This window comes from Felis catus, chromosome B3 (assembly GCF_018350175.1).
Source record: "Felis catus isolate Fca126 chromosome B3, F.catus_Fca126_mat1.0, whole genome shotgun sequence".
Lineage (NCBI taxonomy): Eukaryota > Metazoa > Chordata > Mammalia > Carnivora > Felidae > Felis > Felis catus.
In genome coordinates this window covers 103,310,984-103,337,700 of record NC_058373.1, presented here as the reverse complement: position 1 = coordinate 103,337,700, position 26,717 = coordinate 103,310,984, and the positions used below count along the sequence as shown (strand labels likewise).

The following is a 26,717-nucleotide window of genomic DNA, read 5'->3' as shown; positions in this document are numbered from 1 at the left end:
CTGTAATCATCAAGACAGTATGGTACTGGCACAAGAACAGACACTCAGATCAATGGAACAGAATAGAGAACCCAGAAATGGACCTGCAAACATATGGCCAACCAATCCTTGACACAGCAGGAAAGAATATCCAATGGAATAAAGACAGTCTCTTTAGCAAATGGCATTGGGAAAACTGGACAGCAACATGAAGAAGAATGAACCTGGACCACTTTCTTACACCATACACAAAAATGAACTCAAAATGGATGAACGACCTCAATGTAAGACAGGAAGCCATCAAAATCCTCGAGGAGAAAGCAGGCAAAAACCTCTTTGATCTCACCTGCAACAACTTCTTACTCAACACGTCTCTGGAGGTAAGGGAAACAAAAGCAAAAATGAACTACTGGGACCTCATCAAAATAAAAAGTTTCTGCACAGCAAAAGAAACAATCAGCACAACTAAAAGGCAACACACAGAATGGGAGAAGATTTTTGCAAACGACATGTCAGATAAAGGGTTAGTATCCAAAATCTATAAAGAACTTATCAAACTCAACACCCAAAAAACAAAGAATCCCGTGAAGAAATGGGCAAAAGACATGAATAGACACTTCTCCAAAGAAGACATCCAGATGGCAAACAGACACATGAAAAAATGCTCCACATCACTCATCATCAGGGAAATACAAATCAAAACCACAATGAGATACCACCTTACACCTGTCAGAATGGCTAACATTAACAACTCAGACAACAACAGATGTTGGTGAGGATGTGGAGAAAGAGGATCTCTTTTGCATTGTTGGTGGCCATGCAAGCTGGTGCAGCCACTCTGGAAAACAGTATGGAGATTCCTCAAAAAACTAAAAATAGAACTACCCTACAACCCAGCAATTGCACTACTAGGCATTTATCCAAGGGATACAGGTGTGCTGTTTCGAAGGGACACTATTGACAATAGCCAAGGTATGGAAAGAGCCCAAGTGTCCATTGTTGGATGAATGGATAAAGAAAATGTGGTATATATATACAATGGAGTATTAGTTGGCAATCAAAAAGAATGAAATCTTGTCATTTGCAACTACATGGATGGAACTAGAGGGTATTATGCTAAGTGAAATTTGTCAGAGAAAGAAAAATCATATGACTTCACTCAATATGAGGACTTTAAGAGACAAAACAGATGAACATAAGTGAAGGGAAACAAAAATAATATAAAAACAGGGAAGGGGACAAAACAGAAGAGACTCATAAATATGGAGAACAAACTAAGGGTTGCTGGAGGGGTTGTGGGAGGGGGGATAGGCTAAATGGGTAAGGGGCATTAAGGAATCTACTCCTGAAATCATTGTTTGACTATATGCTAACTAATTTGGATGTAAATTTTAAAAAATAAAAACAAACAAGAAAGTGGTAAAAACTGTACCACTGACCACTGTAAAATTTTATTGATGCTTTTTTTTTTTTTTTTTTTTTTTGGTATTGAGAGTCTGTTCTCTAGGTAAGACGTGTAAAAAACCTATGTAAAAAATCTTGTAAATAGAAGATTTATTTGGAAATCTTGGAATCTTGGAAAATAATTTTGGGAAGTATTAAAAAATTATTATGAAGTCCACTAAAATCATCAACAGGGAAGTGTAGACATGCATTTATTTAGGAAGAGATTTTCTCTGGTTGAAGGAGAAGAAAAAACATTTAGAATGTTATAAAATGGAATGGCATGACTAAAGCCACTGTTAATATTTTGTCTATGATAAATACTACTTTTGGGGCCCTTAATTAATTGGTCCATATCTAGGACTATGACACTATCTAGGATTGTTTAGCTTTTTATAAAATAGCTAACACATTCACATGGTTCAAAAATCATAGTGTGAAATAGCCCCCCATGTCCCCCCTACCCAGACCTCTTCCCCACAAAGGCAGCTGCTTTAGTAATAATGTCTTATTTGTCCTCTTGGAGATTTTTAACGCATATAAGCATTATTTAAATCATTTATCTATGCTAATATTTAATAATATACTATTTAATATTTAATAACAAATTTATTACTATTTAAGATTAGCTAATCTTTTTTAAAATGTTTACTTTTTAAAAAAATGTTTTTAAAAAAATCTTTATTTATTTTTGAGAGAGAGACAGAGTGTGAGCAGGGGAGGAGCAGAAAGAGAGGGAGACAGAATCTGAAGCAGGCTCCAGGCACTGAGCTGTCAGCCCAGAGCCCGATGCAGGGCTCAAACCCATGAACCGTGAGATCATGATCTGAGCCAAAGTCCAACGCTCAACCGACTGAGCCACCCAGGTGCCCCTAAAATGTTTCATTTTGAGAGAGAGAGAGCACACGTGCAAGTGCATGAGTTGTGGAGGGGCAGAGGGAGAGAGGGAGAGAAAGAATGACAAGCAGGTTCCACTCTGTCAGCTCAGAGCACAACCCAGGGCTTGATCCCACAAAATACAAGATCATGACCTGAGCCTAAATCAAGAGTCGGAAATCAAGAATCGGACGTTCAACTGACTGAGCCACCCAGGCACCCCAAAGATTAAATAATCTTAATTGAATATATTATCAATGGCTCAATATAATTAATAATACTAGTATTTAATTCATTAACTATGTTTGGAGCTCGTTCCACATCCACACAAGCTTTTTCTTGTTCTCTTTTACAGTCTTGGAGACCTCCACTGTATGGCTGTACCTGAATTTACCGAACTGGTCCCCTACTGAAGGACATTTAGGTTGTTCATAATCTTTGGCTACTAAATCTTGCTTTGAGCAGTAACTTGGTAAAAATGTAATTCTGCATGTATGTAGGGGTATCTTTGGGGTAAATCTCTAGAAACAGAAGAGCGGAGTCAAAGAGTGCAAGCATTTTTCCTTTTCACCAGCATCTCTAACTCACTGCTGCACACAGGTCATACCAGTTTATAGGAGTAGGAGAGCGTTTCCCCACATCTCTGACAAGACCTTTCAGATTTTTGCCAATCTGGTAAGTGAAACATAATGTGGCTGTGCGATGCGAAGCCACATTTCTCTTTTTGAGATAGGTTGAGCCTATTTTCTTATTTTTCAGAACTACTTATTCCCCCTTTAGGATGTGATCTACGATATTGTTTTGACACTTGTTTCAATATAGTTTATTTAATAATTTAGCTCTCCATACAGAAATGCAAAGCCTATGGACACCTGCGTGGCTCAGTAGGTTAAGTGTCCAACCTCAGCTCAGGTCATGATCTCACAGAGCCTGCTTTGGATCCTCTGTCTCCCTCATTCTGTCTCTCTTCTCTCTCTCTCAAATAAAAGCATTCAAAAAAAAAAAAAAAAAAAAAAAAAAGAAAGAAAGAAATGCAAAACCTCATGGCTCCCAATTTGAGTTTGATTTTTTTTTTCCTTTATTAGCCTTAATTTTAATTTTTTGTTGTTTTAAAGCACCAAATCTTGAATATATTATAAATTCTCTTCTTCCTAAATTGATGATTTTTTTCCCTTTTCATTTCCTTCCTTCTGCTTTCTTTTGATCTATTTTTGGACTTCCTATTATATACCACTAATAGGAACCACTATTCATGACCCTGTTCTGTATTTTCTTACTTTCATTTTTTAAAGAGAACTCTTAGAGACCAATGGTTAGTTTCTTGATTTCCTTCCTCCTTCCCTCCCTTCTATAATGAAAGCACTTCAATTTTTACATTTCCTTCTGAGTATGAGGTCAGTCACATCTCTTGAGTTTTGCTACATAATGTTCTATAGTTCTTTTTAAAAAGGCCTATACTTGTAGTATCAATGTCCTTTCTGATTCAAGTGTTATTTAGGAAGTATTTTGAACATGTTTGCTTTTCAAAGTGATTGGTTTAAAAAATTTTCATTATAAAATAAAAATAATGTGTATTTATATGCATAATGCTAAGAACATAGCTTGTCTGCAATTTTAGAACTAAGTTTTTTCTTAGTCTTTCAAAAACCAAATAGGAATTAATTTTTATATTATCCTTATGTCCTTCTCCTTGTACATCACTAAACGCTACTGTGCCAAAAGGTCTGACTACATATCAAAATGAAGGAAAGTGTGCTAAAATTTCCACGAAGGAGAGGAAGCTGTGTCATGGGGATGTAACATACAGCACGGTGCCTATGGTAAATAATACTGCGTTGTATATTTGAAAGTAGCCAGGAGAGTGGATCTTAAAAAGCTGTCATCCCCAGAAAAAAACTTTGTAATTATGTGTGGTGACAAATGTTAGCTAAACTTACTGTAGTGATTATTTTGTAATATGCACAAATACAGAACTATCATACTGTATGCCCGAAACTAACAGTAAGGACACCACATTAAACAAGAGAAACAAAGACGTTACCTGAAACATATCCGTGTCTTTATCATGTGTGTATTCCACCACCACAGTCTGATTCCTTGACAGAGTATACGATATACTGTGTTGACCTTTGCAGCTGATAGCCTAATAATGAAATAAAAACATAGACATTCAACAAAATCTCGTTTCAACAACTGCAATTCTGTTTGTAGTTAACAAACATCACTCTGCCAGCCAAATCAATACAAGCCAAGCCAACGTGTTTTTTGTTTGTTTTTAATCAGAACCTGTTCCTGTGCTGTGCCCTGAATTAGACAAACTAACAGCCATGACTCCGGTTTTACCCAATACCGTATCTTCATATGAACAATATTTAAGTCAAATCAAATTTACCAGTTTGCAAGACTTGATTTAATCATGTCTCAGGAAAAACATATATTTTCTCCATATTACTATAACTAAATGATAGAAATTTTAGATTAATAGGGTTTATTCAAAAATTTATTTTGGGGTGCCTGGATGGCTCAGTCAGTTAAGCACCCAACTCCTGGTTTTGGCTCAGGTCATGATCTCACAGTTGTGAGATCAAGCTCTGCACCGGGCTCCACGATGAACGTGGATCCTGCTTAAGATTCTCTATCCTCCCTCTGCCCTTCCCCTGCTCATGCATGCATGCACTCTCAAATAAAAAGATAAGAACAATAATTTAACACTACAGCAGTAAGTCAATGGCATTTTGTTACACCTTCCCCATGCAATAGAGATGATAATCATAGTAAAAAAAATATCACTGCAAAATGTAAATGTTCTTTAAGGATTTCTCTATATCCATCTGGCCAATGATAATCATACAAGATTCATTATGGCATTGAACAGAGTATAAGTAGTTGTTTAACCCAGATATTTACTAAGTTAATAAATAAGGAAACTAAGTCAATTTCATCTTTTCTGTTTTTAGACTAAAGCTAACAGTCTTCTTCAAAGAATCTAGAGGCCAGTAATACAATATTCTTATTGTCTCCACAATGATATATTTGAACACATCTTAAGTTGTGGGCACACACTTTTAACACTTCCACATTAACAAAGAAGTTTATTTAAATTGTACTCCAAATTATTTCAATTACATTTTATCCATTCCACTTCAACCTCATTTATCTTCATTTCTACTCTTTTACATTAAGTATAATAAATAAAATTTTAATGAGCCTTTCTATTAAACATTTATTGAATAATGACACTATGAAGACCAAGAAAGCATTTGGAAGTAGCTGGACATAGAAAGCATGTTAATGAAAATGTCCTCTGAACATTTATATTTGACTAATATAATTGCTTAGTGCCAAAAATAGTACAAAATTCCAAATCAACTTTGAAGTTAGCCTGGTTAATCTCATGGTTATTTAATCATCTGCCCTGAGGAACTTCGTGACTGAACTGTTTTGTTCTACGTGCTTCATTAAGACAATATAAGTATTAGAAATAATTTAAATATTTAATATGGCCAGGAATCTAAAACAGACTCCTTAGACTACTCAAGTCCACTAATAAAAACAGCCTTAAATTTTCATTGGTCTGAGTCCGGTAAATTCAATGGTTTTGATAAAAGTGACATTTTTTTGAAAGCCAAGCTAATAAAGAGCTATTTTCAAGATAAATAGACAACGGATGTTTATAGCTATATGAAAACACCCACTTTAAGAAAAATAATTTTATTCAACTCAAACTTGTTAAAACTAGCAATCGGGGGGTGATTATTTATAAACTAATTTTAGGTTTCCTGAAAAAGTGTCTATTGCATTTAGAAGTATTCAATTTACAAATATCTCAGCCCAAAACACAACTTTTATGACGCATACATTACATGAAGAAGAAATGTCTGTACTTTGTCAATTATCTGCACACTGAGAAGCTAACAAGTGCCATAAAAGAACTCCCTTTAAAAAGTTACACCTTTTTGTATGATTGTACCTTCTTAAGTACAGTGTTTCTCAAACTTCCATCAAAGCTGCCTGAACTGGAAGAGAGTCACCTGAACCTTGGAGACATCTGAGAAAGTACCCTGCAGTGAAGTTTCTCATATTAAAACATTTTACCTTAAGCTTATTATAAATTTTGTATTCTCCTTCATAATATACTGGCTAGTTTTAACAGTTAAACATTTCCAAATTTGCTGGGAAACTAATGCCCTGGGAAGACTTGCTGGGCTCACCCCATAACCTGGCATAGCCCTGGGCACGGGACCCCACAGACACTTCTAGGCCACTCTGGGAATACCTGCAAATAGCCATTTTATAGGCCCCAAGTTGTTAGTGGGCCCCATTGTTCTAACTTGTTTACTCAAACTGTTCTTGTGACCCAAGTTATGAAAAAGGCTACTGATAGAGAAGCCATACCCAGGAACTGCTCCCAGTACAGGGAAGCACACAACCTAGGCTGACCCCCGGCTGCTCCCCCTCAAACGTGGAAGCAAGCACAGAGACTCTGAACCCTTGAATGCCTGATCCAGGGCACCTTGCGTGTTGAGCCCACATAAAGAAAATTTACAGTTTCAAGCTTTTGCCCACTCTTTATGTGGCTGAACGTGAACAACTGGGGAGTTAGGAAAGGTGAATGCTTTTGGGTTAGGGAAATGCTTTTCCTGAGACTTTCTGATGAAGAAAGTACCAGCAGCGGGCTATATTCCAGATGCCTCTGATGTAGGGAAGATGGAGAAGTGGGAAAAGAGGTTCTGCAGGGAGAAACGAGAAGGTGGTGAATGGCTCTGAGCTGGCAGGTAATGTACTCCCTGTGGCAGGGATGGCCAAGGAACCTCAGAATGGGAGTGACCTCCACCTTCGCGCGGCTTCCAGTTCTCACCGTGACTTCCCTCTGTGAGTGCCAAGCCAGGAGCTCACTGCCTGTCCTGAGTTCTCAGGGCTGGTGTTGTGACACGTTTCACCCGCAGGGAGAAGCGTGGTGATGAGCTGGCCCTTAGAACGCTGGGAGTTGAGCCAGGACTGAGATCTGGAGTAAAAGGTGGCAGTCAAAACCAGGCCACCTGAGGCCATTGATGGCAACCTCAGAAACAAATGGAGAGATGCAGACTTCCCTGGATGACACACACTGGGCTCACGTGATCCTGTCTGCATATTAAAGCCAAGAGTGGGGCCAGATTTGGTTAGCTGGGGAGAAAATTAGAAGACCGTGTAAGCTTGAAATCTGGTTTTGTTTTCTTACTGGCAAGTACCTAAGGCATTACGCTCTTTTCTTGTTAGAAGCACCCATTTTTCAACAAGACTTTTAACATTTAAAATACGACTTTCAGGGGCGCCTGAGTGGCTCAGTCGGTTGAGTGTCCTGACTTCGGCCCAGGTCATGATCTTGCGGTGACTTCCAGCCCTGCGTTGGGCTCTGTGCTGACAGCTCGGAGCCTGGAGCCTGCTTCCCATTCTGTGTCTCCCTCTCTCTCTGCCCCTCCCCCGCTCATGCTCTGTCTCTGTGTCAAAAATAAACATTTAAAATACAACTTTCAGAAATTCAGCTTCTAGTCAATTACAGATTCACGGACTCGAGTCCATCATTGCAGGTATCTCGGAAATAAAAATTTCCCCAAAGTAACGAGTTGCTTTGAAATCTACTTCTGAAATATACAGGTGAGTAGTGAGGCCTTCTCCTGGCACTCACTAGAATGTAGTTCAAACACAATTACTGTGACATAATGTAATTTTTATTACACTAACTCAAACTTGGAAACTAGGTGCTTTAAAATTGTAAGGAAAACCAGCCCAACTTCCCTGGTGGCCAGTGCTGATTTCCAGTATCCGCTTTACTGCTGTGAGGAGGGGGCAGAGACGATGACTCTCTCTCACTGCCCTGTGAGTGCCTTTATCTATCCTTCCGTCCCCAGCACTGAGGGCCCGGCAGGCATTCAACGAATGTCAGACAACTGAATGAGCTGCTACAGATACAAGGTGAGATTTAAAGCTTCCTTCCTCCTTCCTCAGGTCTCCCCTCCCCTCCCCTGCCCTCCTTTTCATCTGCAAAGGTACCCACAGTGACACCTCGGCTTAAATTTACTGCAGGTGACTTTTACTGGGTTAAAAATACCACAGTTGGACAATTACAGATTAGACAATTACAACTACAGAGCCACAGAATAAAGGATTCCAACTTTATCCAGCTTCTGACAGTCAATCACGGCAGGTCCTTTGGATATTACATATATATACACATATATATACACACATATACATATGTATATACACACATATACATATACATGTGTATATGTATATGTGTGTATACACACATATATACACACATATACATATGTATATACACACATATACGTATACATATGTATATACATATGTATGTATATACATATGTATGTATACATATGTATACATATGTATACGTATATGTGTGTATACGTGTGTGTATATATATAGTGTAGGAGCACTAACCTGCGATCCCAGGTGCCCACACTAGGACCCTTCAGAGCCAAGACAGTTTCTTCCCAGCCAAGGATCTACATTTTCTTAGCTTTACTCGTGTCTCAGACTCGGTTCAGCTCAGTCAGCCTCTGCCACTCAGGAGAGCTACAACTGGTTGTCCTGGTTCAACTCAGACTAAACGTCAGGGAGTTTTCTGAGCTTCCAGACTCTAAAACAAACATGGCTCATAATGTCTACAGAATTTTCTTGCTCACATAAAACAGAAGATACGTACATAAAAGCACATATGGAGATACAGAAAGTGTAACGATGCCAGAAGGGCAACCCTGTACGATGCAAAACGGGACGGACACAGGTTTTCATGGAGCCAGAGAGTTCTCACACAAATTCTAAGAGGGAAATGATCAGATATTGTGTTTGTTATGAAACAGTGGGATCAGCTCTCAACCACAGAGTAGAAGGGAAAGGCCCACTGCAAAACTAACTGGTTTCTAGAAGATACTATTTATTACAGTTATGATGTAGCCTATCTAATTCAAGCTCTATAAGGCTGCTAAGTGAGCCTTTATCCACAGTGTAGGGAGAGAAAATGGAACTCATCACTGTGACAGACATTGCTGTTACCTACTTAGTGCCTTTCTCCCTGCTGAGTTGGTTTTCCATGAAAAAGCCTGAAAACGCCAATCTCCTAGGCCCTGAAACTTGCACAGGGAAACCTGACCCAACCCTAACCAGCGGGACTTAGGAGAAATCTGGTGTGGACCTCCTGGGGATGGGAGCCATCAGGAGACTTCTTCCTTTCTCTGTTATTAAAATGTCACTGTGACATGTGGAGTGGAGGTGGCCATCCAGCAACATGGAAAGGAGGTTAGAAGACTCTCAGGAAGGTGGACAAAGCCCTGACATCTTGGAGCTGAGCCACACCTGGAACTACCTGCCCCAGACTTCTTCTGAGAGAAAAATGAGGGTTTTAAGTTTGTTTTTAGTTGGTGTGGACTGCACGTAACAAAATACCCATCCCTATATTGTTTGGCCCTAACTTTCTCCTCCTGGGTTTCCTATTTCAGTCAATGGCACAACCATATTCCCGATCACTCACACTTAAAACAGCCCTCTCTTGCCACTGTTGTCCACAGACAATCAGCATTAGCGTAATTAAAGCCAGGAGCACTGATTTTACTGCATCAAGGCAAAAATCAAATACAAATGGAACGATATGTAACATTTCATGCTTTCTCTTCAAATATGAAGTAGTTGTTGGGCAAAACTGATTTATTCCCCAAAGGAGTTTTGCAACCAGCTCTTTTACAGGCTACAGCTTTCTGCTCTGGAGATTACTAGGCATCACCTAATTCATCTTTCCTAAATCTGGGCTGCTCTTGGGAACTTGCTTGACCACAACAGAATGCACGAAAAGTGACATATAGGGCTTCCGAGGCTGGGACATATAGGACGTGTAGCTTCTACCCGGCACAGCACCCTGGAACCCTCACTCTTGGAGTCCCGAGCCCCCACATGAGAAGCGTAGCCATCCAGAGGCCACCATACTACAAGGGGAGGCCATGCAGATGGCAATGCCATGTGGGGAGACAGAGGCCACGGAGCAGCAAGACCCAGACACAGGGATGAAGAAGCCACCTTGGGAGTGGATCCTCCAGTTCCAACTGCCCCCAAATTCACCATGTGGGTCAGAGAGACACTGCCCATGTGGGCCCTTCCCAAACTCCTGATTCACAGAATTATGAACCAGATCAAGCGGTTTTTGCTAAGTTTGTTGCACAGAAAAGACAACTGGACCAATCAGTTTTCAAGACCCATCGGTGGTAGAGCCTTTCTTCTGTCTTAAGTGACTTCTCACTTACGACACCATGGGGCTGCGTGCACTCCCCTTACCTCTGTCCGAGGCTACGGGACTGGGTATAGGGACCACAGCAGGTAGCATAGTGCCTCACACAGAGCAGGGGTTAGGTTTTTAAGGGCAGTTTCATGTGCTCCTGAACGTAAGCTAAGAGGCGGCTGTCTGTGGTGTGCATAAATAGTTTCACTGTGATAATCTTCAGTTGTTGAATGAGATGTAACCAAGTTTTATATTAGTATTTAAGATTAATATTTATAGACTAACACATCAAAGAAATCTGTAAGGCATTCTCAGGGGAGGCAAAGCCAGCCAGACATGTCACATGGACAATATTCATTCCTTACACATTTGGATCAGGAATAGAAGGGATACTTAGAAAGGCAGGAACAAAAAAATAGCCACTGACATTAGACACTGAAGCCAAACTCTGGCAAACCACAAGTACTGTGTATACCAACGGAGCATGCCTTACTAGAGTAGATCTCATTTAAGGGAATACCGTATCTGTGTATGTGTGTGAATCTGAGTTTCAAATGAAAAGGAACGAAATTCTTTTTCTTCGAATCCATATCTAATTTTTCTATTAATGTGTCTTTCTTAGAACCAAATGACTCCAGGGCTTAATAATCTCCCTTGTCTAGACATCTTGGATGCTAACGATCACAGGACCGCAGTTAATGCTCTGGGCCACACAGTGTTTGCAAACAGCAGCGCCCTGCACGGTTTTCTCCATGAGTAGATATAATTAGTGCTGTGTTCGCCTCTCCAAAGAGACACCTGCTGTGGCTTATACACTGAAGGAACCTTTTCCAAATAAATCTCAGTCTCACAGAGCTGCTCTGAAGAGTTTTGGCATCACATGTCCGAAGATGGGGGTATTCTGTGATGCTGTTCACTGAGCCCCCTCCTTCGGTTTCCAACAAAACATCTCAGGAAGAAGTCAGAGATGCTCTCACAGCATCTGTTAGATCTGTTCCCAATGGGAACGTTCCTAGGAAATGTCTGGTACACTCTACTCAGGAAGCCAGAAACACCTTTGTCTTCTGGGTTCCACCAAGAAGAAAACTATGAGCTTGTGTTCCCAGCAGCCTTCTAAATGATGTCCACAACTCAGCACTCTTTAATAAGGCATCGTAGAGTAAGTATAGTCTCCCTGGCCAATTATTCCGCATGTTTAAGGCATATTTTTTAATTTTTAATTTTTTTAATGTTTATTTACTTTTGAGAGAGAGAGAGAACGCACGCACGCACGCACGAGTGGTGGAGGGGCAGAGAGAGAGAGGGAGACAGAATCCAAAGCTCTGAGCTATCAGCACAGAGCCCGCCATGGGGCTCAAACACACGAACAGTGAGATCACGACCTGAGCCGAAGTGGGACGCTCAACCACCCAGGCACCCCTAAGGCAAGTTTATTTACAGTCGCTTTAACTGTTAGTTCTAATTTGTAAGTTAGTATTTTGGTTGCAGAAAGGACCTGATAAAATGGATAAATAACTACGTTGACCTTTCACAGCCATTCCTACGACAGGGTGAATTGTCATAGAAACAACATTTTAATTGGTATGAAAAAACATAATGGGAACTATTTGGGGGTAGGACTGAATAAGGCCAACGAACTGAACCTTTTTTGTCCAAAACCAACTTCTGACATTTATGTTTATGGCACATTTATGAGCAAATGGATGAGTCTGCTGAGGACTGCACAGCAGCTTGGAAATAAATAACTGCTGAAGGATTTCAGCATCCAGGGCAGGGTGTCCATAACGATGCTGGGGCAGTGCAGCAGGGGGCCAGAGGGTATCGGCATATATGGGCACATGACCGCTGCCCTGGGAGCTCATCAGGGCCGCATAACCTCGCTGTAATAGCCATCCATAACCCAGCACATGCCTGGACGTTGGGCAGAAGCAGCCATTCGTGCTAGACGGTTGCCTCACTGGACTTCCTGGTTTATCCTGCTGAGCTCCAAGTTCACGTGCATGATAGGAAAGGGGAATAAGACCACGTGTGGACACTGCAGAGATCAACTTGGTCAGTGGACTCTGATGTTGAGGAACACACACACACACACACACACACACACACACGACCCCAGATTTGAATCCTAACACACTCACAACTACAGCCAGACTACAGGACCTCTTTGATTCTTTTTCTATCTTTATAATTCAACAGAGGGAATTAACGTCAGCAGCACTGATTTCACTGGATTCAAAGCAGAGGGAATGAGGTATAGAACATGGCATTTTCTCTCCTCAAATACAAACTTGTTCTTAGATCACCGCTTCGTGACCCAAAGAGGTTTACCATCAGTTCATCGTAGTCCATAACATATGCTTTGGGAATTACGATTCTGTTTGGCTTTAAATATATGTTGGATATTGACTGAATTAGAGATAATCTCGGTATGACAAACATGTTTTTCCAGAACTAATGACTTTTATGTCAGGCTGACAAGTATAATTAGGCAATAAATCCTCAATCAGTCTGGCTCAAACTGCTGCAGGAAAGATGAGGTCTCTGCCATCCTTGTCAATTTATGTATAAAATATGTATGAGTGCTATTTCTAAAGAGAAGAGGTGGCTAAAGGAATTCATAATTTATTTGCACGAACATACTCTTTAAAATATACTATCTTTTCAAACAGCCATATTTCAAACAAGTGCCTGAGCCACAGGTATGATTCGGAAGTCAGGAAGCATTTCACTCAATAAATAAGTAAGATAAGCCTATATGTTAGAGGCAATGGTTTGAACTTGGCATTGGACTGCTCCCACACCCGTCTAGGATCGGCTCACTGAGCCATCTCATAAACCCTGGCAGAGAACTTACTGCATGCACAGGCTGGGGAGGACATGGTCAATCCATCCAGCACACGCAGATGCCAGAGAGAAGATAAGAAGATTTGAGGAGAACCTGTTTCTAATTTGGAGTCACTCCTAACTATACGGAAGCTGGATTTGATGAGTGGTACCAGTCACAAGAGACAACCTCAGATATAGTTCAGAAAACACGAAACATCCACGGCTGTAGTTGGAGAGGTGGGCGAGAACACATTCTTATGCCTGTGGAGAACTGTCCCGAAGGAACTCTATCACTCACGCTGGATGAAAAGCTCCTTGTGGGCAAGAACTCCTGTCTTTTCAAATCAGCCTTCAATTCAGGTGGTATATTGCGTTAACAGCAAAGCTCAGGGTGAATTCCCACCCCCCCCCCCCCATCTGGACAAGATATTTAAGGTCTCCGTGCTTCAGTTTTGTCATCTTATAAGTGTTGGTCCTGTGTCCGGGAAGGTCACTGCTGTCTAAAGTCAGAGATGCTTCAGTTATATCTTATCATAAAGTACTGAACAAGTAAAATGTCAGATTCTAGTCTGTACGATTATTTCACATAACAGGCATCTTTAGAACCTACTAAGCTAACCTAATGTGCAATCTCCTCCTTATTAGTTGCCTTGTCTCCTCTCTTTTGGAAAACAGGACTGAAGGGCAGTTTTCCCACACAGGGAAGTTGTGGCAAGGTCACACGTTGGCACACATAACATGCTCATGTTACCAATCATATGCTGGGCACTAGTCACCATAAGTGACAGCCTATTTCTTTTTAAAATTTCTTTATTAAAAATCAGTTCAATGCAGGGCTCAAACTCATGAACTGTGAGATCATGACTTGGGCTGAAATCAAGAATCGGCCGCTGAACCGAATGAGCCACCCAGGCGCCCCAGTCTATTTGTGATGGTGACTTTTCAAGTACACACTTTACTGCAGGTCCTGTAGACATCTTTCCACACTGATGGAGAGACAGCTCCCACAAAGGAGGAGGGGGTGCAGGAGGGACGCAGTCCCGCAAGTGCAGGGCAATGCTCTGGAGCTCCACCGATCTCTATGCACACAGCAGATGTGAGAACTCATGGGGACCCAGGGTCAACCCCACAGCAAGGACCACCCCCTACATCCACGGTAACCTGGAGGAGAGTGCGTCATTCTTCAAAAAAGCAGTGCTTTTGCTTTCGGACCGGTTATGGTTCTAGATATGAACAAGGAGGAGCAAGGTAAGAAATGAAGATGCGATATTCTTGCAAATGCCAAGTATTTCCATGAAAATTAAAACAAAGATGGGATTTCTTACTGCCATACACCTTCAGACAGAGATGCCTAACTGCAGTGTCCCATAAGAACAGGGGTTGGTAAACTTTCTGGACAGATATTTAATTAGTCAATGGACAACATTCTCAAGGATGCATGTGAATCTGTCTGCGGCAACACATGTTTACTTATCTGAATCAAGTACATATTTGCAGACATATGAGCTCCTTGCCACAGGAAACAAAGCTAATTGAAAGAACGGACCCAAATAAATATGAATTATAAGGAAGAAGAAAGCATCTTGCAAATGACTAAGTTGGAATGATTCATTGTTCAGAATTCCATTTACATACTTCTTTTTAAATAATGCGTACACTGGGTAAAATGCATTTATCACTCCAAGACATACGTAAGTCAAATCATTGTGCTGCACCTCTTAAATTTATACAATGCTGTATGTCGATTATATCTCAATAAAAACTGGAAAAAACTCCAAGGGATATCTTCTTTCTAAAAAGCACTGGAGAAAAAATATGTAAGTATCCACCACAAACTATGCATTACAGTGAGTCAGTAGTAAATGCAAGCCCTAATTTATTGCCATGAGCAGGCAAACTTCCAGATGGTATAAACTGAATCGGATATGAAGCGACTTCATACTAAGATACCCAAAGATGTGTCATATGATTGTTTTAATATATATGTAGGCCAGTTGATCCACTGTCAGAAAGATGCCGTGAGTAATGAAGAATAAAAGGGCTAAAATTTACCCCTGGTCAAAATAAAATACAAGACCTTATTGATTATTTATAGTGACAGAAGCTAAAGTCCTCATTTAAAAGGCGTTAGGTTAAAAAAAGGGGAGGGGGTAAGGTTTTAAATTTCCCCCTCAATTTACTTTGATTTTTATTTTTAAGGCTTGGCCTAGATTTAAAATTTGTCCATCTGCTGAAGAACCTCATTTTCTTTAAAAGACCACATCACAGTTATACAGAAATATGAAAATATTTCCTCCCCAAAGATGACATTTATCTTGGCAGTTGGTATTTTCAAGATGTGGAGCTTGCTGGAATCATACAAGTTCCAGTCCTAATACACAAAATTTTGAGCAAAATTATGGCTGCCTTTCCTGGGAAGTATAAGAAAACATACATGTACCTACCACCACACAAGCCATCCATAAATGCTTTTGGGAGATGCCTGGATATATTCTTGGATGTTACTCCTCAACCCTAATTCAACTGAACGTCTTACAAGGGTCCTTATTATTTGTGTGCCCTTGGTCCATATTCTGAATCTATTTCTTTCCCTGTAAAATACAACTACCTTGAAGGGTTGTTGGGAAAACTAAGATAATGTGTGTAAAGGACCCAGAGTACAGTGTCCAACATGCAATAATTATATTAAGCTATTTTTATTACTAAAACATTCACAATTTCTACTGGATAATTTAATCACATAGGGTCCCTCAGGCTCTTAATTGATTTGTAAGGTAAAGAATATTTTTAATTAGGTAATATGTTCACAAAGTACTAAATGTTACCAATAAATAGTCTGCTTCTTTCAATTCTATAAAATTCTATAAAATAGGCGATGCTATAATAAATATTCATGTATTCATTGTGCATATAGGGGGATAGATCTATAGGATAAATTCTAGAAATAAAATTACTGGATTAAATGATATATAAATATTCAAAGTTATTGTCAAACTACTTTTCATAGATGTTAAATCAATTTAAATTCTTACCAGATGTATAGGAGAGTGTATTTTTCCTAACTCACCAACATAGGGAGTTAAGTTACTGTTATGGTCTCTACTGTATGATATGTGGAAAATTAGGTCACTGTGCTTTCACTGAACATTTCTACTATAATAAATGAAGGTAAACATGTTTTAACATGCTTAAAGGCCATCTCTTCCTTTACTACGAACTGTTTACATCCTTTGCTTATTACTCTTGGAATAGTCTTTTTCTTAATGATTTGTAGGCACTCTTCATATATCAAAGAGATGACCCCTCACTGTTGGCAATATGAGTTCCAAATTTCCCTATTCACGTGACTTGATTTTACTTAAGGTGGCTTTTTTGCCATGTAGATTTTTTACAAGTTCATACAATGAAACTTTTGTTGTTTGTTTTTATGGTTTCCAGATTTTACCTCATAATTAGCAAGGCTTTCTCACTCTGAGATAAAGCAAAGAATTTTCCATTTTTCTTCAGCACATTTATGATTTTGCTGTTTAGGTTTAAAAATATTACTTGAGTAACTTGTCTTAATAGTCAGGAGTGCCAGTAGAGAAGACAGTTTCTGTTTTCATTATATAAAGGTCATATTAAACACATATCACACAAAATCTGTTTCTTTTCAATGCACTGCCCAATGTTTTAAGGAAATGATGTTATTTGATATATAATAATCTTAACAGACTGTCATTGGATTGTACTCCTTTTCATTATATAGAACACTTCTTTAACACTTTTTTTTTACCCTGAATTCATTTATAGACTGTAACCTCTGCTTTGTTTGCATTTCACTGTATGTTCTCCATAATTTTACCCTGAATCTAAGCCACTTTCAGATACCTTATACACAGCCTGTAATTGTATTTTTCTCTATGTGATCCTATTCTTTTAATATGTAGGTTTAGAACATTTATATTTATTGATAAGCACAAGATATATGCTATATTTTCTGCCTGTATTGCTACTACTGTCTTATTAAAAACAGCTTTACTGAGGTAGAATTAAGACACAATAAATTGCATCTACTTAAAATGTATAATTTAATAAGTCTTGACATGTTTATATACCTATAAAACCACCATTACAATCAAAATAATGTGCATTCCCATAAACCACAGAAATTGTCTCACCATGCTCCTCTGTAATTCAATCTTCCCTGCCAGGCCCTCATACTCAGGCAGTCAATTAACTGTTTTCTGTCTCTACAGACTAGTTTGTATTTTCTAGAATTTTATAGAAATGGAATTTTAAATTATGTACTTTTTGGGGGATCTGGCTTCTTTTATTTAGCATCGTCATTTTGAGATTCATTCATGTTGCTATATGTATCAACAGTTCATTACTACATTTTATTGTGAAGTGGTACTCCCTTTTAAGGATATAGTACAACTTGCTTATATAATTCATCTGTTGATGGATATCAGGTTCTAGCTTTTGGCGACTACAAATAAGGCTGTTGTGAACATTTATGTAGATGTGTTTGTATAAACATATCCTTTCTTTTCTCTTGGGTAAATACCTAGGAGTAGAATAGCTGGGCACATGGTAGGTATATGTTTAACTTTTTAAGAAATTGCCAAATTATTTTTCAAATTGATTGCAGCATTTTGCATTCTGATAAGCAGTGAACGTGAGTTCCAGCTGCTCCACATCCTGTCAGCCCTTGGTATTGCTGTCTTTCGATTTTAGCCATCCTTATGAGTCTGTAGTGATAGCTCATTGTGGTTTTAATTTGTATTTTCCCAATGACACTGTCAATCTTTTCATGGGCTGCCATCTCTCTATATTCTTTGGAAAGTGTTCAAGTCTTTTGCTTATTTTTAAAAAATTAGGTCTTCTTACGGAGTTTTGAGGATTCTTTATACATCCTGAATGCAAATTCTTTATCAGATGTATGATCTGCAAATATTTCCCCCCACTCTGTAGCTCCTCTTTTTATTCTCTGAAGAGTTTAGTTCAAAGAGAAGTTAATTTTTATCTCTAATAATTTTTTTCTTTTATAAATCATGCTCTTGAGTCTAAGAAATCTTTGTCTAAACCAAAATCATAAAGGCTTTTCTAGGTTTCCTTTTAGAAGTTTTAGATTTAGGTCTATCATCCATTTTGTTTTTTTGTTTTTTTTAATTTTATTTTTCAACATTTATTTATTTTTGGGACAGAGAGAGACAGAGCATGAACGGGGGAGGGGCAGAGAGAGAGGGAGACACAGAATCGGAAACAGGCTCCGGGCTCTGAGCCATCAGCCCAGAGCCTGACACGGGGCTCGAACTCACGGACCGCGAGATCGTGACCTGGCTGAAGCCGGACACTTAACCGACTGCGCCACCCAGGCGCCCCTCTATCATCCATTTTGATCTAATGTTTGATCTGATAAAAGGTATGGATCAAAAATCACATTTTTGCATATGGATGTCCATTTCTAGCATCATCTATTTAAAGGGCTATCTTTTTTCAAATGAATTGCCTTTGCATCTTTGTTGAAAATCAACATATATGTGTGAGTCAATTTCTGGACTCTATTCTGTTGATCTGTTTCTATTATCTTTACATCAATGTCACACTGTTGATTCTTGCAGCTTTAAAAATTTTCAAAACTATTTTTTGTTTTTATGTTTCTGCATTTTCAAGTGAATATTTTACAATCAGCATGTCAATTTCTAAAGCTTTTTTTTTTTTAAACATGTGTTTAGTTTTTGAGAGACAGTGTGTGCATGTGAGCAGGGGAGGAGCAGAGAGAGAGGGAGAGAGAGGATCCCAAGCAGGCTCTCGCTGTCAGTACAGACCCAGGGGCGCAAACTCACCAACTGTGAGATAATGACCTGAGTCAAAATCAAGATTCCAACGCTTAACCAACTTTGACTCACTCAGGTGCCCCTTAGCTTGTCAATTTCTTTAAAAAAAAAAAAGAAAAAGAAAGAAAGAAAGAAAGAAAGAAAGAAAGAAAGAAAGAAAGAAAGAAAGAAAGAAAGAAAGAAAGAAAGAAAGAGGAAAAGAAAAAATAGCCTATTGGAATTTTGATTGGGATTGTATTGAATTCACAAATAATTTTGGGAAGAATTAACAGTACTGAGTTTTCTGTATATAGCACATTTCTATAAACGTGGTATATCTCTCTACATATTTAGAAATATGATATATATTTTAGCAATGCTTTTTCATTTTCAGTGTAGAAGTATCTTGCACATTATTCGTTAGAATCATCCCCAAGTACAGTTAATTCTTGTTGTTCATAGCAGTTACGTTCTATAAGGTTGTTGTCAACAATGAATTAGTGAATATCTTGGAAAAATGCAGGTTCTTGTGAGCTTTTAATCACATTTTTGTCAATCGATCAATACATAACCTTGTTTTATGTGTTTCTGTTTAAAGATACCTTGTTTAATACGTATTTCTTAGAAATAATGGTCTACTGGGGAATCTGGGTGGCTCAGTCAGTTAAGCGTCTCTCAGTTTTGGCTCAGGTCATGATCTCCTGGTTCTGTTGAGTTTGAGCCCCACATTGGGCTGCGCTGACACTGCAGAGCCTATTTGGGACTCTCTCTCTTCCCCTCTCTCTGCCCCTCCCTCCACCCCCCCCCCCTTAAAATAAATAACTTAAAAAAAAAATCATTGTCTACAATATGAAAGCTGAAATAAGACAGATTGAAAACTTTTTCAACCTCAGCTGGCAACTTAACATTTTTACCGTGCTGCCCATGCCTACAAATAACTGGGAAGTTCTACACATATAGATTTTACAAAGGAAATTTGCAAATATGAACTCTATGAATAATGAGGATCAACTGTAGTTTGCATTTTTTTTTAATTTCTTTTTAATGTTTATTTTTGAGAGACAGAGCATGAGTGGGGAAGGGGGAGAGAAAGAGGGAGACACAGAATCTAAAGCAGGCTCCAGGCTCTGATCTGTCAGCACAGAGCCCAACGCGGGGCTCAAACCCACGAGCCATGAGATCATGACCTGAGCCAAAGTTGGACGATTAACCGACTGAGCCACCCAGGCACCCCTACATTTTTAAATGCTATCGTAAATTTTTTTTTAAAATTTCTATTTCTGAGCTTCTGTACTGTCATTTAAAAAAATCTTTCACATCATGGTCTGGTTTTTGCCTTAAATTCTTTGTTTTATATGATTACTTAGAAGGGTTCTATTTCTATTCTTGTGGTTACTTTTTTGTATACAACTATATAAATATGGTTGTACTCATTAACTTATCATTAGCAATGATAAGAATATTTGAATTATCTCTCTACCATCCTCCCACATATTTTTAATTGATTTTATAATTTTTTTAACCATTAAATATACTTATATCTTTAAGTGACAGTTTGTCTCCCAGCAGTACCATCTGAGGATATTAGCATGCATACACTACCTCGCACCCTAAGTCTTCCTGTCACCTTTATTATTATTTCTACATTGTCAGAATTTATGACATTGCCCTTCTGTGTCAACCAAGTTCTCTTTTGTTTTGGCCCTACAGAGCGCAATGAATTTGATGCTGAGATGCCAGTCTCTTTGCCACAGATTCCCCATTTACCTCCTTGCTTGGCCGAAATTTGTCTTTTGGGAATTTCTTCAGTAAGGGCTCTTAAAAACCCCGTATCTTCAATTCTCACATGTTCATCAATATTTGTCTGTAGGCTGTATATTTAAAAGAAGTCTGGAATAAGTAAAGAGATCTTGAGTCATATTAGATTATGAAACCCTCAGGCAAATGAGTCAAAGCATCTAGTGTAGCGCCAAGGGCTTTCAGAACAAGCGCAGGTGAACAGGTCACTACCAAAAATGGATAAAAGTCTCGTATACAAAAATGCCTTGTTCTGTGCATATTCTATCTTAAAACTTTTATATTCTGGCTATATTTGTTAAGAACTTGATCCAAAGAAATCTTGTATTATGTATGTTACATAATACAAGAATCAGGGACGGCGCCTGGGTGGCTCAGTCGGTTAAGCGGCCGACTTCGGCTCAAGTCATGATCTCGCGGTCCGTGAGTTCAAGCCCCGTGTCGGGCTCTGTGCCGACAGCTCAGAGCCTGAAGCCTGTTTTGGATTCTGTGTCTCCCACTCTCTGACCCTCCCCTGTTCATGCTCTGTCTCTCCCTGTCTCAAAAATAAATAAAAAACATTAAAAAATTTAAAAAAAATACAAGAATCAAATTGTGATGAAGACAGCAGTAAGACGTAGTGTGACAGTGGAAAGAACGTCAGATCAGGAGTGAGCTACTTAGGGTGAAGGTAAGCCCCCTGCAACTCCCAGAGTCCTTGGGCACATTTCTGGTAAAAGAGGAAAGAAGTGGCACAGATTTTAAATGCCATTTTCCATTGTAAGAATATATTCTAGGTATGGAGAAGAATTATCTTTATCATTCCCTCCCCAACTTCAGCTATTTATTAAAATTAGCTTACATTCCTTGAGACATTAAGGACTGAAAGACAAGAATGGGGGTAAGGGTCATCTCAATGAAAATAGTCCGATGTGGAAAATCTATAGGTAATCCATTTACACACAATCAAACAATCAATAGGAAAGTAAAACGGCTTGGTATTGAGTGTGGTGGGGACTGAGATCTGACTTGGCTATTAAGTCATTAAGATGATTGCTATTGATCAAAAGGTCTATCCAGGCAGTAGATAACACAATGTTTATTCCTTGGGTGATGCTGTGGAACAGAACTCCTAGAACTGCCACTAAAATGACCAGGGTTAATGCTGTGTTGCTAAGTATAGCTATCTAGCTAAAAGGAAGTCACATGAAAAACAGATCTGCCTTAGGACTCTGCCCGTAGACTGTGGCCTAAAATAAACCTGCCCTACATCTAATGTTTTGGAAAGAGAATATAAATAAATTTGATGAATATGCGTTGCTATCTAGTGGATGGAACCTGTGCTGAATGGTAAGCCCACAAGATGCCACCCATTGAAGAAACTTCAAGAGTGAAACTACATGATGGGGTGGGTGCCTGGGTGGCTCAGCTGGTGGAACATTAGACTTCAGCTCAGGTCATGATCTCATGGTTTGTGGGTTCGAGCCCCACATCGGGCTCTGTGTTGACAGCTTGGAACCTAGACTCTGCTTTGGATTCTGCGTCTCCTCTCTCTGCCCCTCTCCTGCTCATGCTCTCTCTCAAAAAATAAGTAACATTAAATTTTTTTTTTTTTTTAAAGTGGTAAAGCTACATGAGACCAGAGCAGACAAGTCTCATTTATGGTACTTGGGAAGTCAGCCATTTCTAAGTCACATATTTACATGTTAATTAGAGTAGTAATATACAATGCACAAAATACTCTGCTTGGATCCAAGTGTAACTAAAAATAAACAGATTCATAAAATAAGGTAAACACCTGCACCTTAATAACCAAATTAGCAATAGTTTCTGCATCTATAGTGCTTTATCAAGGTAGAGTATTTGCATGTATGTTATTTCACTTAATCATTTGATCCACACAACAACTATAATATAGACATAATTATCCCCATTTGTCAAATAAGGAAATTCACTTGGAGAGGATAAGTGATTTCCTTAGTGCATGGGTGGGTCTACAATTGCCTTGCATACTCTATCTTATTTCATTGTTTGTTTTTTGTTTTACAAAAGAATTTCCAAATTGCGGGGGGGGGGGGGGGGAGAGACTTACATACATTTTCATAATCACTTACAATCTCTCAGATCATTGTTTTGCAAATCCCTTCAAAAGTGATATAGTTGTCACCTATCAAACCCTCTTTCCCTCAGTAGGAAGGAAGAACCAGAAGTGAAGCCAGAGGAGAACCAGGGAAGTATGGTATCAGGGAAGCCAAATTTATAAGAAATGAATTACAAAAGCAAGCCATAATCAAAGCAGTCAGCTGGGGCAGAGAGATTAAGCAGGAGAGATCGGGGAGGCCAGTGAATTTAGGTCATTTGTGCAGCCACAGTACCCAATTAAAAAAGTATTAACACAAGTTGAAATTTAGGCACATTCTTCTGAAGTTTCTAGAATCTCCTTGACAATACACCATCCTTGCCAATACCATCCAGTCTAAAAAACTTCCCAAACTGAATAGCCTGGGAAGCTTTGTGGTAGGTAGAAACCTATCTTTCTGCAGCCAGAACATTTAGGGGGAAAAAAAAATCCAATCCCTCTCATACAAGAGTCCTTCAAATATCTAAAGACAACGGTTTGGATCTCACTTCCAATGTTTCCTTCTCTTAGTGAAACATCTCCCATTCCTTCCAATTTTCTTCAAAACTCCTGGCTCCAAGTCCCTTTATTCTCCTGGGGAGAATCCAGTTCTGTCCATCTACATTCATTTCGAGGTCTCCATACAGAACACTTCCATCTACATATGCTGATTACAATGAGCAAACAATTCTGCTTGTATCACTTCAGCATAAGATTGTATTAGTTTCTCAAGGCACTCATACTACTCACGTGAGTTTATGAAAAACTGTTTTGAATACATTAAAAATAAGCTCTAAGTGTACTTTACATTTAATAAAATTCACCAATTTTAAGCGCACAGTTTGATGACTTTGACAAATGGTCATGTAACCATTTCTTCAAGATTTAGCTCCATCCCAAATAGTGCCTTCATGACACTTTGCAGCCAATCCTGTTCCCCACTTTCCCAACAATCACTGGTCTGCTTTTCTGGAGTTTCATATAAATAAAAACTTAGTCTTCTGTATTTAGCTTCTCTAAATTACCAAACGCTTTTAAGATTTACGTCTGTTGCTGTGTGTATACATAGCTTGTTCCTTTTTCTTTTATAGTTGTATTCCATTGTATGAATATACTGTAATTTCTTTATTCATCAGCTGATGGATATTTACATTATTCCCATTTTTGTGCTATCATGAGTAAAGCTGTGCATATATATTTTCAGTTCTGGGTAAACACTTATGGTCATATGGTGAACAGAAAATAACTCTTATTATTTATTTACCCTCACAATACATTGGACACCCAGTCTGTGAGTTTTCCACACCATGCCCTTCTGTTACCACAGACCCCAAAGGTTGAAGGTTCAGTCCTGCAAGATTGTCTCCACTTCAGACATCAATCACAAGTACTAGGTCCCCAGGTTACTCACAACTTTAGTCCAACTTGGCTATAAATCGATGGTTTCTATGACCTGCCCTCCCCATCTCAGGTTCAATAATTTGCTACAGCAACTCACAGAACCCAGGAAAAGTGTACTTATTATTACTGATTTATTACAAAAGATATTCCAAAGGATTCAAATGAACATCCGGATAAAGAAGTACAAAAGAGGTCTGGAGGCGTCTTGAGTGTAGGAGTTTCTGTTCCCTTGGAGTATACCACCCCCCCCCCCCCCCCCGCACATGGCTGTGTTCGCCAATGCAGAAACTCTCCAAATACCATACTGTTTTTTTTTTTTTTTAAAGTTCACTTAGTTTTGAGAGAAGAAAAGCATGGGGGAGAAGCAGAGAGAAAGGGAGACAGAGAATCCCAAGCAGTCTTAGCACTGTCAGCGAGGAGCCAGACTCGAACTCACGAACCATGAGATCATGACCTGAGCCAAAATCAAGAGTCAGATGCTTAACTGACTTAGCCACCCAGGTGCCCCAAACACCAACCTTTTTATGGAGGCTTTATCATGTAGGCTTATGATGAATTATTAATGCAATTTCTAGCCCCCTCCCCTCTCTGGAGAATGGGGAGGGTGGGGGGTGAAAGTTCCAAGCTTCTAATCATGGCTTGGTCTTTCCAGTGACCAGCCCCCATCTAGAAGACCACCAAGGGTCATCTCATTAGAATAAAAGGTGCTCCTGGGTGGCTCAGTCAGTTAAGCTCCAACTCGATCTCAGCTCAAGTCATGATCTCATGGTTTGTGGGATTGAGCCCTGTGTCAAGCTCCACATTGACAGCTTGCGGCCTGCTTGCGATTCTCTCTTTCCCTCCCTGCCCACCCCCCCACCATGCATACACACTCTCTTTCTCTCAAAATAAATAGACTTTAAAAAAAGAATGAAAGCCACAACTCTTACCTGAGACATTCCAGGGGATTTATAAGCTGTGTCAGACACTCCTATCACTTAGGAGATTACAAGGATTTTAGGAGCTCATGTCAGAAACCAATATACATTTGTTTCACATGTTATAGGTGTACATTCACTTGCACCCCCCCCCAAAAGAAAAATCTGGGATTTTGGTTGGAATTATGTTGAATCTATAAATCAATTTTTAGAAAACAGACACCTCAAGTCTTCCAATTCACTAACATGTATCTCTCCATTTCATTTACATCTTTTCTAGTTTATCTCAATGTTTTGCAGTTTTCATCACGTAGTGCTGCATATATTCTATTTACTGCCACGTATTCCACACAATATTTTGAGTGCTTTGTTTTCAAATTTTCCATTATCAACGGCTCAATGCTAGTACAGAAAAACAATGATTTCTATATATTGGTCTTGCATCTTATAAACCCACTAAATCTCTGTTAGTTTGAGATTAAAAAATTTTTTTTTCTCTTGTATCCACTGTAGGATTCTCTATACGGATAATCTTATTGCCTGAAGATAAAAAATGTTTCATTTCTCTGCCTGCCCCCAAGCTGTATGCACTTTATGTCTTTTTCCTTGCTGTACTGTACTATACAGGGCCGCCGTTACAATGAGAAGTAGAGCTACTGGGGGCAAACATTCCTTCCTTGGTGTCAATCTAAGGGAGAGCAGCATTCAGTCTTTCACCATTAAGTACAGTTACCTAGAAGATTTTCACAGGTATCTTTTTATCAAGTTAGGGCTTTCCTTCTATTCCTGGTTTCCTGAGAGATTTCATTGCAAATTAGTGTTTAGTTTATCAAATGCTGTTTATGCACCTCTTGAAATGATCATATGGTTTTCTAATCAGCAGATAATGGTGGATTACATTGATTTTTAAATGATGAACCAACCTTGCATTTTAGGGATAAAGAATATAAGAATCTTACAATTTCCTCCCTCCTGCCCTTGATTTTACAGTTACACTCTCATGTTATACGCTCATAGCATTTGTGTTCATTTTGCTCTAACCAATTAATCTTAGAGAACTCAGAAGAAGAAATATCTGTTTACATATATATATTATATATATTATAATATATATTATATATATTATAATATATATTATATATATTATAATATATATTATATATATTATATATATTATATATATATTATATATATATTATATATATATTATATATATATATTATATATTATATATATATATTTTTAACCATGTCTGGGGTACTCTGTAAATCCACATTTTCATGTTTTTTTTTTTCCTTCTGCTT

The 26,717-nt window shown here is 38.8% G+C and overlaps 1 protein-coding gene across 4 annotated transcripts in view; it reads right to left on the bottom strand.

The window, feature by feature from the left end:
- Window positions 1-26,717, bottom strand: part of PELI2 (pellino E3 ubiquitin protein ligase family member 2) — a 197,239-nt gene that overhangs the window by 26,752 nt on the left and 143,770 nt on the right. For all 4 annotated transcript variants that reach the window (XM_023255714.2, XM_045059951.1, XM_045059950.1 and 1 more), the window contains one exon: window positions 4,340-4,441. In XM_023255714.2, the coding sequence (XP_023111482.1) occupies window positions 4,340-4,441 (102 nt within the window). The remainder of the gene's footprint in view (window positions 1-4,339; window positions 4,442-26,717) is intronic.